Source organism: Lepidochelys olivacea, assembly GCF_965140295.1.
Source record: "Lepidochelys olivacea isolate rLepOli2 genome assembly, chromosome: 11".
Classification (NCBI taxonomy): Eukaryota; Metazoa; Chordata; order Testudines; family Cheloniidae; genus Lepidochelys; species Lepidochelys olivacea.
The window spans coordinates 59,172,989-59,191,167 of NC_140421.1; the positions used below are offsets into that span (position 1 = coordinate 59,172,989).

Below are 18,179 nucleotides of genomic sequence, written 5' to 3' on the forward strand. Positions count from 1 at the left end.
CTGAATAGCACCTTGAGCCACAGGTAGCTCTACTGACTTCAAAGACCACGTCTACACTATTTAGATAAATCGATCCCCAATCTCTCTTCCGTCAACCCCGGAACTCCACCATGGCAAGAGGAGGAAGCGGAGTCGACGGGGGAGCAGCGGCCATCGATCCCGCGCCGCGAAGTAAGTGATTCTAAGTCGATCTAAGATATATCATAAATTGAAGAGAGAAGGGAAAAAAAAAAAAACAACTGTGAAATTTTCCTTTCACTGGGAAACATCATTCCCTCTCTTCCCAGCCATGGCTGAAGTGCAGCCACATCTCACTAATCAGTTAGGTGCTTAAACAGAAATCATTTAAAGCTAGTTTCCTCTCTTCTCTGGCAAAATGTTGGAAAGTGAGACCACTGCAGTGATTACAAAGATAAGAGACAAGACATTAAATACCTATTGTATGCAATCTCTGCATCCCAGTCTCTCCCAGGAGGAAGACTTCTCAGTGCAGAGAAGGAACTAAAACCTAGCTGTGTATAGCCCAATCAGCTATGCCATCTGGCTGCTCAATTTATCCATTAGTAGTTGTCTGTTTTCTTGCAGGGGGTTACAGCAATTGTGGGTATTAAGGAAGGATTTGAAATGGAACAGAGTATTGGCCTTTCATGAATAAGGGAGAGGGTGGAAGAATGCACGTATATATTTGTGGGAGAAGCAGACAAATGGCCAGGCATAGCTGATGTCATTAGCAGAGCAGAAGAGATGACATAAAAAACAAGACTGAACTATCATAATGCTGGGTTCAGAAAACAGGCAGTTTCCCTTCAAGTAACATCATATTTGTTTATAAAAATGACTATTTGCACTGCATGTTGTGGAAGAACTTTCTAAGCTATTTTAACAGTTAGATGAGCCCAATACCAGTTACTAACTCTGTAATATTTCTGTGGCTCTTAGCTGAATAACTTTTTAGCACTATCAATACTCTCTTCCTAGACATTCAAAATGAACATGTGCCTATCATATGAAATAACATTGATTTGTTTCAATTAAGTACAAATGAATTCTCCATATTCTGAAGCAGTTTATTGCATTACAGCTGTATGACTCACACGTACTGTTGGTGGTAACGGGCTTCTGTCTCACAGCCCCATGCTCAGTCACATGTGAATGATTTTCGAGGCATGAACATGGAATGGTACTCTTCTGCATACTTAACACTTGCACTGCCAAACACTGAGTTGTTTGAAAACACAAAATTCTGCTTATACAGAGGGCTGAAAGAGTGACAATGTTAACAAGAAAATGAACAGCAGTGTTTAATCCATCAAACTAAATAGGCAATACATTTCATACATGAGATCATGGCCATTGGACGCTAGTAGTCAGCACAATGGATTGCGACGCTGAAGTTACTTTCTGAATTCAAGTATCGGGGGTAGCCATGTTAGTCTGTAGCCACAAAAATAACAAGGATTCCGGTAGCACCTTAAAGACTAAACAGATTTATTTGGGGATAAGCTTTCGTGGGTAAAAAACCACTTCTTAAGATCCATGGAGAAGCATCTCTGAATTCAGTTTCTTTTATAGATTTAACTTGGTACATTTTTCAAAGTACCCTGGTTATTAAGCATAATTTGATAGAACACGTAAAATCCCAAATGAAGAACCAAGTCTCATGTTTAATACAACTTCCTCAAATCTTTCATGTTACCTGTATCTGCGTAAGAGTTTGAATGCAGATGTAGAATGCCATACAGGACTTCCTTTGCTGAAATAGACAATTGTGATTTAATGTAACAAATTTTCAAGAGATTAGGCCCCATGCTGCATTTTTGGAGGGGGAACCAGGGGAATGTAAAAAATCTGCACAAAAACCTTTAACTTGCAAAGATTCAACCCAATGTTCCCTCCTCTGCAAAACACCTACTGTGTGACCCATGCCATGAAACTACTCACTGACCTGGGAAGTTTCTTTTGGTTTCAGGTTACCTGCGTGCTCACTGGCAGGAGCTAAGTGCCATTGCTGCTCCTCACTAAAAATCTCTTTTGATAGTTATAGGTTGGAGCTATTTAATACATAAGACATTTGAAAGTTAACAATTCTATCCAAGCACAAAATTATACACACATTGGTTATGTGAAAGAGTGCAATATCTAGCTTTACAGATTTAAAAAATGGATCAGAATAGATATTTGTCTCCAACTAAAGGAAAGCATGTTTGTGCCCACTCCATTAATGACGGGCTTGATCCAACTTCCAGTTATGTCAACAGGGAATTTGATCAATCCCTTTATAAAGAAATCCTGTTTTACTTCCTCACCACCCGCAGTCTGCTCGACTGTTTCATCTACCAGTTGAATCATGTCAAAAAATTAAATTGTAAACTCTGATGCGGGGCCTGCTTTTAATACAAGTACATACAATGTCTAGCACAATGGAGGTCCTGACCAGTGCCTCTAAAGGCTATTGTAATTTTTATTTATTTATTTAATTCTCCTCCATCACCCTCAGGTTGAGTTTCTGCCATTTATTTCAGTCTTGTGCTGGACTGTTCTGGCTTCTGAGTGACATGTTATGGATTTGGCACTAATACTTATTTAATAATAATAATATTGCAAAAAATTACTTTACTACCAAGGAAGATTACCTAGAGTAAATAGGGAACTGATGCCATCACAGAAAATTGCACAAGATTTTTTCTGAAAAGTGTGTGTGTGTGTGTGTGTGTGTAAAATAATTCCAGACTATTGCTGATCTTTAGTGCATGTTTTTAAATCTTTTAAAATCATCAAACATTGAAGAGCAGGTGGGAAGGAAATATTAAGTCTTAGGAAACTCATTTTAGAAAGATAAAAAGTCCATTACAAACAGCGCCATTATAAAACAATGAAGTAATGAGTAAACAAAATTGAATATGTATGAAAAAATTGATTTTTCATTCAAACTCTCTTCTAAAAACATTTCAGACTCTAGGGCCAATGGACACAAAGGACTACACAATGTTAGCATTTTTCCATAATGTTTGTTCTTTTCTACATAATCAACCTTTCATTTAAAAAAAAATCCAAGTTTCTATCTTGGCCATTAAAGATGCAAACTGGCCTTCAAAATGTAAGTTGATGGCCAGAAAACTGCAGTTTTGCCGACTTTCATGATATTTGGTGTTTTTCTTAGCACCTCCGCTACAGGAGGCACGTTATTACATGAGAATCTCACTTTTTAAAAAAAAATTAATAAAAGCTAAGTTCTAGCCCTCATGGTTGCAGAGTAAAGCTTGAAAAGTCTCATGATTTAAGTCCACCATGTGATTTTTGCACACTTGGGGTTGGCAATGTTAAAACTCTTTTTAGTCAAGCAAGACCAGCAAAGATATGCACTATATAAATCTCATATAAAGCAACATTGGTCTAAACACCCAAGAAGAATCCAGGCACTTCTTCAAGACATTGGCACAAATTCTGCTTTGCTACACAAGTGTAGATCTGCAGTACTCACTGATTTCACTGGTGTTACTACAAATGTACACTAGTGCAACTGAAAGCAGTATTCAGCCCATAATTTTGTTGTTTACCCATTTTTCAAACTCTACTGTTTTGTTGTCTGGGCTTGAAAGAGGCTGAACTTACCCTGCTCGTATGTTGGAGTCCTGCATATATGAAGGGAGTGAGGGGAGAACAAAGCAATCACAGCTGTGTGTCTGGCATAAGAGCCTTACTACAATTGTAGGACAGGACGGACCGTAACGGTGCAATGCCAGGCTGTTTCCAATTTCTAAGGAATACGATGTAAGCCTAGCTCGCCCATTCAATTCTCCACTGGAGAACACTCCCCCTTGGGAATGTAATACATGTATGTCTCAATTCTATTTCCCCTTACATTTCCTAGTCCCTCCTCTGTGGCAGGTGGGAGGATGGCTCCTTTCATTGCTGTTAAACTGCTCTTCCTATATTCTCCCCAAAAAGCACTTTGAAGCCAGCAACCCTGCTCCTTACTCTTGGTAATTCAGATATCTTTGCAATGTCCAGTATTTCACATACGTGGAGAGTAGACGACTGAGTCGGGATCTAAGACTGGATCTCCCACATTATTAATTAACGTGACCTATTTTTTCCAATTTGAAAATATAAATTTAGGAACCTAACCTTGGTCTCAAATTTTTTAAAAACTTGACCTTTATCAATAACGGAATCAGCTAGGTTTGGTTTGCTTGTATATGTGTATATTCTATTTTTAAAAGACAGTAACATCATGGCAGCTTGATTTAAGTAAATATCTGAGAGATGGTCAACATGTATTGCAAAAATGTTTTTCAAAATCCACACACCCTGCCTCCATCCCAAAAAAAATTAAAAGTGAGAAAACTCATAACTTACTACAAATTTCAAAACCTTTTGCCCATGTACATTTTACTATTTTTCTCCACAATTTCTTACCAGCTCTAGTAATAAATTATAATCCACGACGTACGTTTGTCCCTTGACACCAGGGTCAGAAACTTTTCGTTTAGCAGATTATGCCAGGAAATCTCTGCTAAAGAGTTAAACATTATCATCCAGTTTGTCATTCTCCAAATTATTCTTGATCTTACTATTCACTGTTGATATATCGGATTCTTTCTCTCTTAGCGATGTAGAAGTAGTAGGAATTTCAACAGCAGGAACTTCCTGTTCATCTGTTTTACTCAGTGAGGAAGATGACTGAGATGGTGACACAATACACAATGGAGTCCGCTTCAGTTTTACAACACGAGTGGTCATGGGTTTCTTAGACGTTGAGATGTTGAATGTAGTTTGATATGCTGCCCCATTTTCAGGACCTTCAGTTCCATAAGATGCCTGAGAACTTGTAGGCAATGATGTGCATACTGCAAGTTCAGTTTTTGGCACTACTTTGCGCTGTACCGAACTATCACTGCTGGGTCGTTTAAGAGTTACCACAGAATGTGAAGACGTGTTACAGGCAGCTACCTTTAATGAAGCAGAGTTCTTGACTTTGATGTGGGTACTTGTTGAGGGACCAGAAAATCTAATTGGTTTAGGACCAGCTTTAAAGTTTGGACCATCTTCCTCTTCTTCAGTAAAGTCTATTAATCGTCTGTAAAACAAAGAACTGTCTCGTAAACGAGCAATCTAGGTATTTTAGTTATTCTATGCATCACACATAATTAAGCTGTAAGTATGAAATGGCTTGTCTCAAACATTCATCCACAAATCTGATATTTTGTTCATTCCAAGGTCAGTTGTAGTTACTCATTTATGCTACTCAAAGTTCTTAGCAGTCATCATTTCCTATCAGTCATAGCCCCACATATTTTAACCTGGCATGAAAGGTTTTTAAGACAGTACTATAAGAATATTTTAAAAGGAGATGACATACAGAAAGTGTTACATTAAAATGCATGAGAGAGTAGCGAAGGAGAGTGGGGGAAGTTGAAAATACTCAGATAAATTAGGGTATGGCCAAAGGTCTCCTGTGATACCCAGTAAGAAGACCCCAATATATTAAAAAATGCAAGACCTCAGGTACACAGGAGCACTGACAAGATTATCAAATTAAAGCATGTAAAACAGCTATACGAAAAGCAAAGATCCCAAATGAAAAGAAGATTCCACTAAAGACTTTCAAGAGAACAAATGAAGGGTAAGTGAAGGAAAGACAATAGGATCTCACCAAAAAAAGGGCACTTTTATGTTCTTGGCAGAAGTAGCTAGCATTTCTACAATGTTTAACAAACACTTTCTCTCAGTCTGTGTGGCAATGGAAAATGAACAGATGCCAGGAAGATTTAAATTCATCAGGGATATAATAAAAATAAAACTGGTGGAAATCCAGGTCACACTGAAACAGCAGATCAAGAAATTAGAACATGTAAGGGTTGACAAAACAAGGGCTATATTGAATCCAAGCCAAAAGTAGGTCAAAGAGAGAATTAGCAAATGTACATATAAACCTCTCGGGGCGGAGGGTTAAAAAGAGGAGCACAGAGATTGCAGTGAAGCCTATATAATTTTGTCAATACTTTTAAAAGGTATTAAGGCAAAAGCCAGGAAACTATTAATCTGTAATGCTGACTGCCACAGTGAAAAAGATACGGAAATTGTTACTCATTGATAACAGGAGAAAGCCTAGAAAACTGAGTATGAAACAAACTATAAGTATTTGCCATAGGGAGAACTTTGGGCAGTTGACAAAGGAAAGCTGTAGATATAATTGACCTGAAGTTCAGGAAAGATTTCTGTAGTGATCACCCAGAGACACTCAACTAGAAAGCCAGTACTATAAATAGAATGTGAAGTTTGTGAACTACCTGAGTAGTGAAAGAACAGATTTAGATATATGATGAAACAATGGATGATCTTGTGAGTACTTAATGCTTTGGAATAAAAGCAATTGTGGAGTGCCCCATGGATTCACACTGGAAGAATTAACAGTATCAGAGGTAGTTATTCACTAATTTTGTAAAACTGAGAAGTCAATATGAAGGATAAAGGCAATACTATTCAGATTGATTTGCAAACCCAGTGTAAGGTAAAGAGACAAAGTACAGTTTTAAAGACAGACACACGAGAGGGGAATGTATCCTCAATGTCCATATAATACATACCAGAACAAAAGGAGGAAGGGGGAGGAAATGAAAACTAACGACCTAAAATCTTCAACCCTCATTTCTTAGCAGTAATTAAGAGGAAATATTCCCATAGGAATAACTAGGATTATCTAATGTAAACTAAAATAAATTATACAGTGCTTCATCAGAATAATGGGCTAGATCAAGGGTTTTAACTGGGTGTCTGAATCAAGTGCTTTCCTTGCACCAAAATCCCACTGAGCAGGAATCTCACATTTGTGCTTCTGCGTATTGACTGCACCTGTGAAGATGCATCAGAGCACACTGAAATAGACTACAATTATACCATTCTACTGAGCTTCAAACTGCTCTACTTCTGCATCATGAGAGAGGGATGGAGGTAAGTGAAGGAGACAGTGAAGATACAAATACAAGGTAAGAGAATTTGGAAGTGTACAGGAGGGAATGGAGGATTCTTGGCAATCTAATGGGAAAACAGATAACTCAACTGTGACAAAGAGACCCCTTGGAAAGGATACTCTGTTTTTTATGAACAACTCTCACCTCAGACCTGACAAACTCATTATGCCAAATATCTTGCCTGATGTTTACCCATAAAGAGTAACATGTAAGGTATCTACAGAAAGCGTCTAACTTTTCAAGATTCATAATCATTGTGAGATGTATCTATGGGTAATATTTAAGAAACAATGTATCGATTCTGAAAGTATGGTTTATAGACTTGGAAAATGGTAAAGATTAGTCATCGGGATGTCTCAGCAATTTGGGCAAGAGGGAGTTACCCCACCCTGTCTGGCTGGTAATGCAATGCAAAATTCAATTGTTTAACCTTGTGCAATACTAAGACTTTGAATGGGAAACCAGCAAAGGCAATGAAAAACAGTCAAAACCATTTGAAGGGGAAAAAAAGAAACTTTACAAGACAGGGTTTACCCTATCTATGGATAGAAAACAAGTTTATTTTGAATATAACAGGGGAAGGGGAAGGACCTCCATTCACTGAGGGAAACCCCTTGTGGTGGGGGTAGGGTGTGGGGGGGGGCAGGGAGTGTTTTCATGAATATTTGCATCCTGGTTTGTCTGAAATCAGCCAGCTCTGCAAAAGACCAAACTTTTGGGAGAAAATCTACTTTATTACATAGGAAAGGTAACCATTGATAAGTGTACACCCAAGTTTGCGTTTTATGTTTTGTTAGTGTTGTAACCACTTGTTTCTACCACTCTCTCTCATTTCTAGTTAAGTCTTTATTCAGTAAATCTAATTTTGTTTTGTTAAAAGTACTCACAAGTGCTGTGTCGTTTATAGGTTTGGTGGTCTAAAGTAAACTGGCAAAACTGGGGTACACTGGTCCATTTTAAAGTGTGTGTTTGTGGGGTAGGAGAAGGACTGTAGAATGAGAAAGATCTTCCCACAGGCCAAAATTAAGTTAAATTTCTTCTATTGAGGTCAGATTTGCAGTTCTCTTCCCCCTGATAAAAACCAGATTTTATAGAAATGAAGAAGGTGTAATGAAGAGACAGTGAAGAATGAAAGACAGAAACTTGAAGTTCATAATTATTTCAAAAGCTTACTTAAACGGGATCTAAAATTTTTAAGAAAGAGACTGAGGGCTTGTCTTCACTACCAGGGTAAGTCGACAAAAGTTCCGCTACTCCAGCTACGTGAATATGCTACTCCAGCAACGTAGATTAGGCTGACTTACCCCGGGGTCTTCACTGCGCTGCCTCGACGGGAGAAACTCTCTGGTCAACTTACCTTACTCTTCTCGGAAAGCTGGAGTACTGGGGTCAACCAGAGAGCGCTCTGCCATTGACTTAGTGGGTCTACACTAGAGTCACTAAATCGACCCCTGCTGCATCGATTGCAGCAGCGTTGATCTCCCCGTAGTGAAGACAAGCCTGAAGTTGTTTTCTCTTATAAAAGCAACAGTGCATTCTACGGTGCATCTCAAGTAATCAGAGTTTGAATCAGTGAATATACCTTTTACGAACTGGAGACATATGATGGAGACTTCCTCTCAAAGGGCGTTCTTCAAGAGTCCAACATTCTATCAACTGGGGCATTCTCCAATAGCTGAAACCTGAAGTTCCTAAGACAAGATACTTAACAACATCTGAGGGAACATACTCAACACATGTGTATATATGTAAATGCTAAGAATTATTATTATATTCAAAACCTCTGCTTTAGAATTATGACTGACAGGTATCTGTGCTTCAATACTATGTGTCTTTTAGGCATTCCACCATAGTGCCTTATGTTGGCCAGTCTATCGCACCTTTGAGATAGTAGCTCATGGGATGTGAAGCTCAGTACTCCTCGAAATTCATCTCCATTCAACATTCCCACAGAGATATAACTACTAAAATGGAAGAAAAGAATTAATACTGTACCTTTCCCTTCCCAGACATCAAAAGCATCCATCATCTTTTTCAGTTCACTCACTGAATAATAACTCCAGATGTATTGAACATTACTTCCAGCCTCTCTAGAAATATTTTAAAAGTAAAAATTAGGTAGTTAATCTAGTTAATACTTTATAGATGACATATGTTGTACAAAACCCTCAAAACAATATTTCACTCCCTTCCTTTACCCAGAAAGAATCAAGGATTTCTTAGCAGGCTTTTTGCAAAGCAGATATGAAAATGTTATACTTTAACATCCTTTTCATTTCTATAAAACTCAGTACTCCTCTGATCCACCTGTCTTCTGCAAAAAATACCCACTGATGAAAATGGGCATCAGTAATGCATGCTGCTGAACTGATGCTGAACATGGTTTTCATGCAATGGCTGACGTGGACAAATGGTTTATCAGTTTCAGAAACTTGAGCTGAACAAAATTTGTCCGTGCTTATACTGGTAGCTGAAAAGTGTCCAACTCCAGCTTAACTGCACCTGCTGCTGACATGAATTGTCAGCAACTGGTATTTATTGTATAGACATGCCTAATGACTTCTGACTCCAACGATTTCTGAAGGTAATTGATTGACTGTTAGGACTACTTTCCCCAGCTTTTTTTTCCCAGTATTTTTTTACAATATGATCAGGTTTTGTTCCCACATTTACTACTTTGTTGGTTTTTTTGCCTTCATCTCATCCTGTGGCTGTTTCACAAAAGAAAAGTTACAGAATTCATGACTTAGGCCTGATCCTGCAACTCTCAATGACATGAGTAATTACTATTTAGAGTGACAACATGCTGGGGAACAGACAGTTAAATCCATACATGCCCAAGTACTTAGGAAAAGTTAAACTTATTCTAACAAAAAGTTTAGGAAAACCTGTATTTTACAAGAATTAAATGATCTGTATTAAATTTTACCTTCAGCTTTTTCTACAGTATATTTAAATTTATGCTTTACTTATATATGACAAACCTAAAACTTTTATTTTAAGCAAAAAAATCAAAAGATGTGTAGTGTTACAAAACAAACGCCCTTTGGGTGTACCCTGACGTACAAGGTTAAAAGCAGAGTGCTTCCAGCCACCCAAAAAAAATGTAGATGTATTAGTAACTGGCATTCTTCTTCTTCTTAAAATGCACTACGGTTGTGGTATTGAAGCACATGATTATAGAATCGTAGAACTGGAAGGAACTTCAAGAGGTCTTCTACTCCAGTCCCTTGATCTAATACTTAGTTCTGCCTTGAGTGCGATCTTGATATGTGATTGTCTAACCTGCTCTTAAAAACCTCCAGTGACAGAGATTCCACAATGGATTCTATGTCCTTTGATAAGTCTGGGCATAAATTAGGCAGTTTCCTTTTGCCTTCATTTCTTCATTCCCCTGTTGTCTATCTCTTCCTCCTGTCTTGTTAGATAAGATTTTAAAATGTGACTCCATTAATAACTAACAAATGTTGCATTTGTTTTCTGATCTAAGTATTAATATATACAATTTTTCTTCACTATTTAATGCAAGTATCTGCCTAAATGAAAACGTAATTTTAAAAGGGAAAGATGTTTTTTAAAACAGTTCTTAAAACAAATTGAGGATTTATAGTAACTGTAAACTGGCCACCTTTTGTGGGCTCTCTCTAATTATTGTACTCCCTGCTTAATTTTAGATCTTTACTTTACTAATTTCCAGTAGCAACAACAATGTATTAACTAGATGCTTTCTAAACAGAAAAGAAATTAGGATCCAGCCCTGAGGAACTGACAGTCTCATTTCAGTATGCTCTCTGATGTCCAACAATCATCTTACCTTTTGTACATATTTTTATTATTTATTCTTCCTCCCAGTTCCTTGTCAAGTACGTCAGTCCCATCAGCTTTTGTGGCAAACACACCTATAATCCTACTCTCACAGCTTGCTCCAGATGTGTTGAGGTAGTGCAGAACCCAAACAGTAGGCTTGGTGCAGGCTAAACCATAAGAATCACAGAAGTCTATCAAAGCCTGGGGAAAAAAATATAAAATGTAGGACTTCATGTTGTTATACTAAGAATTTTTTTTAAATGACTACATTTTGTCACATTTAAGTTTATTTGGCTTTAATAATGAACTCTACTAAGTAAATCAATGGTGCAGCTTCATCTAGAAGAGTGTATGCAGTACTAGTCTTCCTACCTCAGAGAATATTGGAAATTGGAGGAAATTCAGAGAACAGCAACAAGAAGATTAGAGGCATGGAAGCAAAATTGAAAAGACTGTAATTGTTTATTTTAGATAGGAGCTGAATAAAAGGAGATATGATAAAAGTATATAAAATAATGGTCTAGAGAAAACAGATCGGGAGCTTCTGTTCATAGTGTCTAGAGATTCTCACATTTAAATGTGATAGGTAACTTGAGCTAATTAGCAATCAAGCATCGTAAAAAATATCCTCTAGACAAACCCTAAAACAGTGACAGGTTTCAGAGTAGCAGCCGTGTTAGTCTCTATCCGCAAAAAGAAAAGGAGGACTTGTGGCACCTTAGAGACTAACCAATTTATTTGAGCATAAGCTTTCGTGAACAGTGAGTGCTGCACTGTGTTCCTTCTGTGCCTCAGTGGAATAAACAAAATTCTAACTGCCCTCAGTTTCCATAGATTCTAAGGCCAGAAGGGACCTCTGTGATCATCTAGTCTGACTTTATGTATAACACAGGCCATAGAACTTCCCCCAAAATATTTCCTAGAACATCTTTTCGAAAAACATCCAATCCTGATTTAAAAATTGTCCATGATGGAGAATCCACCATGACCCTTGGTAAACTGTTCCAATACCTTATTGCTCTCACCATTAAAAATATATGTCTTCTTTCCAGGCTGAATTTGTCTAGGTTCATCTTTTAGCCAGTGGATCATGTTATATCTTCCTCTGCTAGATTGAAGAGCCCATTATTAAATATTTATTACCCATATAGGTACTTATAGATTGTAATCAAGTCATCCCTTAACCATCTCTTGTTAAGCTAAATAGATTGAGCTCCTTGAGTCTATCGTTATTAAACATATTTCTAATCCTTTGATTATTCTTGTGGCTTTTCTCTGAACCCTCTCCAATTTATCAACATCCTTCTTGAACTGTGGGCAGCAGAACCGGACAGTGTTCCAGCAGCACATACCAGTGCCAAATACAGAGTTAAAATAACCTCTTTACTCCTGAGATGTCCCTGTTTATGCATCGCTGAACTGCATTATCTAAATAGAATTTAGCAGAGTGGCACTGCAATGGTTATGTGGGATGATAGAAGAAAATTAAAATACGCAGTTTGTCTTTCAGATCTCAGGAAAAGTTTTCAAGACTGACACAAGAAACATCTTGTAAAGTGATCAAATTAAATATGAAGTCACTGAAACACAAACATGGAACCTCACAATGCCAATTTTACAAAGTCACTTTTCAGAGAAGACCTGCATTTGAAACTGAAGGTCAAATTTAGAGTACTGCTTTACAGAAAGTGTTGACAATTAACTTACAAAAATACAAACCCATGAAAATAGAGGGTGCAGAATGAAGAGAAATGCTGGTGTATCCTTCATTACCATGACTCTAATAGCAACTCTAATAAGTACCAAGTGATTTCTTCCTCTAAAACTCTGAGTTGATTGATGACATATACAGGTTATTCAAATATTATTTGGTACCAACTGAACAATATGAATTATGGAATACTTTTAGAAACATAAGAAAATGCCAAGACCTTTTTAAGTTCTATATTTGACCTTAAAGAATATGTCTCAATTTCATTGGCTAAGTGGTCAGACAGACTGTAAGGATAAGGGATGCCAAAGTAATCTGCCTCTTCCTGCAATGCAATTCGTGTTTGTTCATCTTTAGGAATCCGAACTTCTCCATGAAGATAATCTAAAAGATACTCAAAGAGGTTTCCATCTCGATCAATAAGGCAAGCCCCTGAAAATAAAATAAAATATTTTAAAATACTGTTTGTAATTTAAGGCAGAATTTTTGTCATATTTACCAAATTATCAAGTGGTGTATATATGAGACTTCCTTAATAGTTATTTAAAACAGGTATCTTGCTTGGGAGTGGTATCCTTTTCCCAGCAATATGTCATCACTTCTTTTAAAACTGCTTCTTTGCTTCTCTACTATATTTCTTAATTTGAAGATGAACAAACTAAACTCCCAATCCTACAATCCTGGGGTGGAGTCCTATGATAGCTGGAGTCCTAGTGAGAAATCTGGAGTCAGTCTGTGCAGATCACTTTAAAGGAAAAGAGCCTCAACTGATTGTACCAAATATAACCTCATGAAAAATGGACTCTATTTAAATGAGAAAATCACACTAACTCTAGATGCATCCAATCTTGATCTTAGGGAGTCAATGTCAAGTTGAAATCCAGTCTGCCTCAAAAAGAGTTTGGTCATTTTGTCTGCAGTACTGCACTTGTCCCTAAGTTTCCCTTTTTGGCTTTTTCAATATTCTTCTTATTTGTTTTTTCTAAGATCCACACAAGCAAAAGGAGAAACTGACTGTACAAGGCCAACAATTAAACTGATTATATACAAAGTGCTGTTTTTCTCTGTCTTTCAGCTACAGTAATCTTTCATGTAAAAACAGATAAAACATTTCAAACAGAAGTGATTTTTTAAGTTGACTATGTCCCTTCATAAAAGTGAACACACAGTAATGAGTCTAATTCTGCCTCCAATTACAGCAATGCAATCCCACTCTTTGCAGTGAGGCTGCACAGCTATGTCTTAATGCAGAATTTAATCCACTGCAAATAGTTTAAATCAATCTTTCATATCTAACTTCACTGCTAGTTAAAAAATGCAGTCTTCTTCACCGGCAATGACGCATTCTGGAAGTTATTTTGCACCCTTAATCAATCCCTTCGAATAATGTTTATGGTATGAAGGCTCATTCACCATATCAGAAAATCATTCGTTAGCATTTAACTTTAAAGTTTTCCATTGCCTTATTAAAATTAGTGATAACACTTAATTTACACCAACTTTTGAATATAATGTTTTCGTGAACTCTTTAATTCTCAACTTCACTTTCCTATAAAGTCCAGAGATATGTCTGCACTGCAACAAAACACTTGAGGCGGGCCCAGGTCAATTGTCTGAATCGTGGAGCTTGAGCTGCAGGGCTATAAAATTGCAGTGTAGATATGGGGTTCAGGGTGGAGCCTGAGCTCTGAGATCCTGCAATGAGGTGAAAAAGTCCCAGAGCCTGGACTTCAACCTAAGCTTGAATGACTACACTGCATTTTTATTTTGAAAAACAAGGAGGCGGCTAGTAAAACTTCAATCAATCATAAAAGATTTTGTCCCTAAAAACTAAACATAATTTTTAAAGAAAAAAAGTGTTCTCTAATTTTGTGGTGTCCCTAACTGAAGGCTAGAGGCTTGATTTTTTCAGAAGTACCTACCACCCACAAATCCCACTAAATTAATAAAAAGAAAAGGAGTACTTGTGGCACCTTAGAGACTAACCAATTTATTTGAGCATAAGCTTTCGTGAGTTACAGCTCACGGATGAAGTGAGCTGTAGCTCACGAAAGCTTATGCTCAAATAAATTGGTTAGTCTCTAAGGTGCCACAAGTACTCCTTTTCTTTTTGCGAATACAGACTAACATGGCTGCTACTCTGAAACCACTAAATTAATAGAATCTGGAGGTGTTCACCACCTTTGCAATTCAGGCCGCAGGACTGTATCCAAATATCAGCTTTATAATTTATCACTACTCCATCCTCTTACAGTGTGTCTGATTCTGGAGACTTGACTCAGATTACCTGAGAAGTATTCTTGTCCCTTTCTATGTATTACTTTTATTTATTTTTCCTATTTGTAACCAGAGCTTTCATAGGTGTATCTCAAGATTGAAAGAATATATTATGGCAGTTTCTGCCTATTAGCTACAGTAACTAATACAGTACCTCTATAACTTGAATACTGCATGACATAAAGTATTTAAACTGACAATTTAAACTGATTCTAAAGCCCACCTGAGCAGATGTTAGATATTTACAACTTAGATTTATTTACCAGACTCATCTATTTTTAGAGGAAAACGTCCACTGAACATGGATGCTAGCATTGAATCCTTAAAGCGGCATAAAGATTTGCGTCTGGCTGTGTACACACAACCTCCCACATTAAGTCGAAGAATATCTAGCACCTCTTCAGTCTTGCCGTCTTCCATTGCATTTGCAAATTTCAATATTAAGATAGTTATGTTCTATTAAATCCTGTAATAAATGTGCAGAAATAAAAATAGTTAATTCTAATACAAAGAAAGCATATTTCATACAACACATTTAAGTAAATATTTCTGTTCAACTTGGGCATCTTGATGTAACACAATAAAACAAAGCCAAAAAATACCATACATCTATCTTGAAAATTATCCTGAAAATTTACTAGTGCCCAAAAGCAAATCATCTGCCCTTATGATAATGTTAAAAAAAAAACCTGTGTATCTCACTAACTCAGAAAAAAAAAACAAAAAATACCAAACACACACACAACTACTCTCCCTAAGAAAATGCGTACATAGCATTTTGCCTGGCCACTCTATCATGTGAAAGTAGTGGTGGAAGACTATGGAATAAAAATCTTAGGTATTTTTGGAAACATTTAAAAATTGGACATTGGTGAAAAACTGCATAGTTCAAAGGACTAGTAATGGGATGTGGCGCCTTTTGCTTCTTCAAAAACCTGTTTTTAATTTGTGTTGCTGAATACAGGTCGGTGTTGTCAAAACGTGGTTTCACCTCTCCTACTGAGAGCCTGAGACTCCGGTGGGGTTCTCTGTGGATGCAAGCGTCTACTGGCCTTGAGGTGACTGCAGATGAGGGCCCAGTATGATTTAGATTTTGGCATAAACATCGGAAGAGAAACTTCAATATTTGTTTTTAAAAGTATACATTTTGTATATTAATACTTCACACTCAACCCTTCTGAGGATCTTCCAGTCAGTAACAAGTAGGAACGGATTAGGCCTTGCACGATCACTTGAGGAGGTAAAAGACATATTAGAATCCTTTTAATTACGGCAGCCATTCCCAAAGCAAGATTGGCATCTGTTCCACGGGATTCCCAGGCTGCCAGTCTCCCTGGCTGGCGAGGCAGCTGCCTCCAAGAGGGGAATGTTTTAAAAAGGCCACGGCACGCCCAGCCTTTGCGATGGTATTTTATTCAGGGAGTGAGTTGCGGAGGGTCCCAAGTGCTTTTTACCCGGTCAGCGTCTGTGCTGCCGGGCTACCCCCAGGCAGCATAGTTTTCCCTTACACGGTGCAACGCCACATCTGACAGGCCGACCACCCACCCAGCATCGCACACAGAGCCGTGAGTCCCCGGCTGCCTTCACACCCCGAACGCGGCTGGGTTAAAAGCAGCCCCAGGGAGCGGCGGGAGCCGCCGGTGAGCGGTGCCTGCCCTCGGGCGCCCCCCTCCCGCGGTCCGCCCCCACCGGGCAGTCGGGCGAAGCTCTGGGTCGCCCCTCGCCGCGCTCGGCCCAGACCGGCCGGCCTGACCCTGCACGTCCAGCGGGGCGCGGCGGCGGCGGCGGCGCTGCCCGGCTCCCCGGGAGGAGGCGAAGCGCCTCCTGCGCTCGGGCCCAGCCGTGGCGAGGGCCGTATTTCACCTAGCGGGCGCGCCGGACCGGTGAAGCGCAGGAGCAAGGGAGCGGGCGGGCTCTCCGCTCGGGCCCTCTCAGCGTAGCCCCCGGGAGAAGCCAGGCCGCGCCCGCGCTGAGCGGCCGCAGCCAGGGGCTGGGGGGCGCGAACCGGAGGGCGTGAAGAGGAGTCAGTACCTGCTCCGCCGCCTCAGGGGCCGGGACAGTAACCGAGCGCAGGCCCGCCGCCGCCACCACAACAGGGACTGTCCATAGTCCACACAGCGCCGCCCTGCGGCCCCGCCGGCCGGGGAGCCCAGCGGCTGCGCCCCGGAGCCGGGCCGTGGGGCCAGGGAGTGAGAAGGGACCCCCCCACCCTGCTCAGCAAACGGCCCCGTATCCCCCATGGGGGGCGGGGACCCGCACCGCGACTCCCCAGCAGCATCTCTGCCCCAGTTGTGCTGGGCGTGACACTGTGTCGTGACCCCCCCATCCGCTACCCCTCTAATCCCTACCTGGGCAGTGAGCTTTGGGGGGCTGGTCACGTTTCTCAGCGCTGGAGTTTCAGGCTAGCTGCAGACCCCAGCGGAGCGAGGCCCCTGTAGTGACACTCTGGTTATATGCTTGAGAACATAAGAACGGCCAGAGTGAATCAGACCAATGGTCTGCCTGGCCCCCTGTCCTGTCTTCAGGCAGTGGCCAATGCCAGATGCTTCAAAGGGAAGGAGCAGAACAGGGCAATTGTAGTCTGTCCTTCCATCTGCAGACCCAGCAGATTCTGTGGTTTCTGCACTGATCAAAAAGGTGTCGCCAGACACAGAGATCTACAGCATCTGTCTCAGCTCTGGTCCCATTAGATTCCCTGCCCCCGTCCTTCCAGTGCCAAGTAGTATTTTCAGAACTATGATCCACCTACACAAAATTTGGTGGAGAGATGGATCCTCACTAGATCTGATGCCACCAGCAGGTTTATTACTATAATTTTAAATGTTGGATTTAGGTAATTCTGAAAGTTTAATACGTTCTGTACACCAAACTGATTGTTGGTGGCAAGGAGCACACAAGCCTGATTTGGAGGGTCTGGAGGGGCAGCACCAGTTGGTCAGAAAACTGAGGGATGGAATTGGTGACTTGAGTGTACACAAACCTGATTCACATGGCTTGATTTGTTTGTGTGCGTGTCGGGTGGGGGAGGAGGGGGTCTGTCTGTAAGACTTATGAATTCTAGTTAATATTATGAAGTTGTTGTCATGAAATTTCCTAATCATAGGAAACCTGTTTCTATGTGTATCCATCCTGTTGGACAGGACCTACAGCAGGTACTCACAAGGCTGAGGACAATGGGAAACACTTAACTTTAAAACTATGTTCTAATGACAACATACTTATGCTAAGTAGGGAAGCAGTTTGGCCAACTTGGTGTTAAGGAGAATGTGGGTTACAAGTGGAAAGTTACTGAAGGTCGACAAAGAGACCGATGACAAAAACAAAAGATTCTAAAAGAAATCACTAGGGGAAGACCCACAGGACATTTGGGGAAGAGTATCCATGAAAGGGAGCTACCTGCCCGCCCCCTT

The 18,179-nt window shown here is 39.7% G+C and overlaps 1 protein-coding gene across 5 annotated transcripts; it reads right to left on the reverse strand.

Moving 5' to 3' along the window:
* Positions 1-1,053: 1,053 nt before the first annotated feature.
* Positions 1,054-17,135, reverse strand: KCTD18 (potassium channel tetramerization domain containing 18). Of its 5 annotated transcripts, none has more exons than XM_084644133.1 (7): positions 17,118-17,135; positions 15,033-15,235; positions 12,713-12,924; positions 10,789-10,982; positions 8,970-9,064; positions 8,557-8,665; positions 1,054-5,080 (listed from the first exon to the last, which is right to left on the reverse strand). In XM_084644133.1, exons 2-7 carry the CDS (start codon positions 15,187-15,189, stop codon positions 4,525-4,527), a joined length of 1,323 nt encoding a protein of 440 aa, XP_084500259.1. In that variant the 5' UTR covers positions 15,190-15,235; positions 17,118-17,135; the 3' UTR covers positions 1,054-4,524. The 5 variants fall into 5 exon arrangements, with proteins under 5 accessions (XP_084500259.1, XP_084500260.1, XP_084500256.1 ...); XM_084644134.1 differs by lacking the exon at positions 17,118-17,135 and adding an exon at positions 16,801-17,029 and having other exon boundaries at positions 8,557-8,656; XM_084644130.1 differs by lacking the exon at positions 17,118-17,135 and adding an exon at positions 16,801-17,028.
* Between the last annotated feature and the right edge of the window lie 1,044 nt (positions 17,136-18,179).

What these genes read in the sequence shown, in the direction of transcription:
- KCTD18 (XM_084644133.1), bottom strand. Translation starts at nt 15,189, where the DNA reads ATGGAAGACGGCAAGACTGAAGAGGTGCTAGATATTCTTCGACTTAAT. An exon ending in TCTAAAAATAGATGAGTCTG is followed by an intron (nt 12,925 to 15,032) that starts GTAAATAAATCT and finishes TTTTATTTTCAG; the next exon opens with GGGCTTGCCTTATTGATCGA. An exon ending in TGATGTCTGGGAAGGGAAAG is followed by an intron (nt 8,666 to 8,969) that starts GTACAGTATTAA and finishes ATCTTGTCTTAG; the next exon opens with GAACTTCAGGTTTCAGCTAT.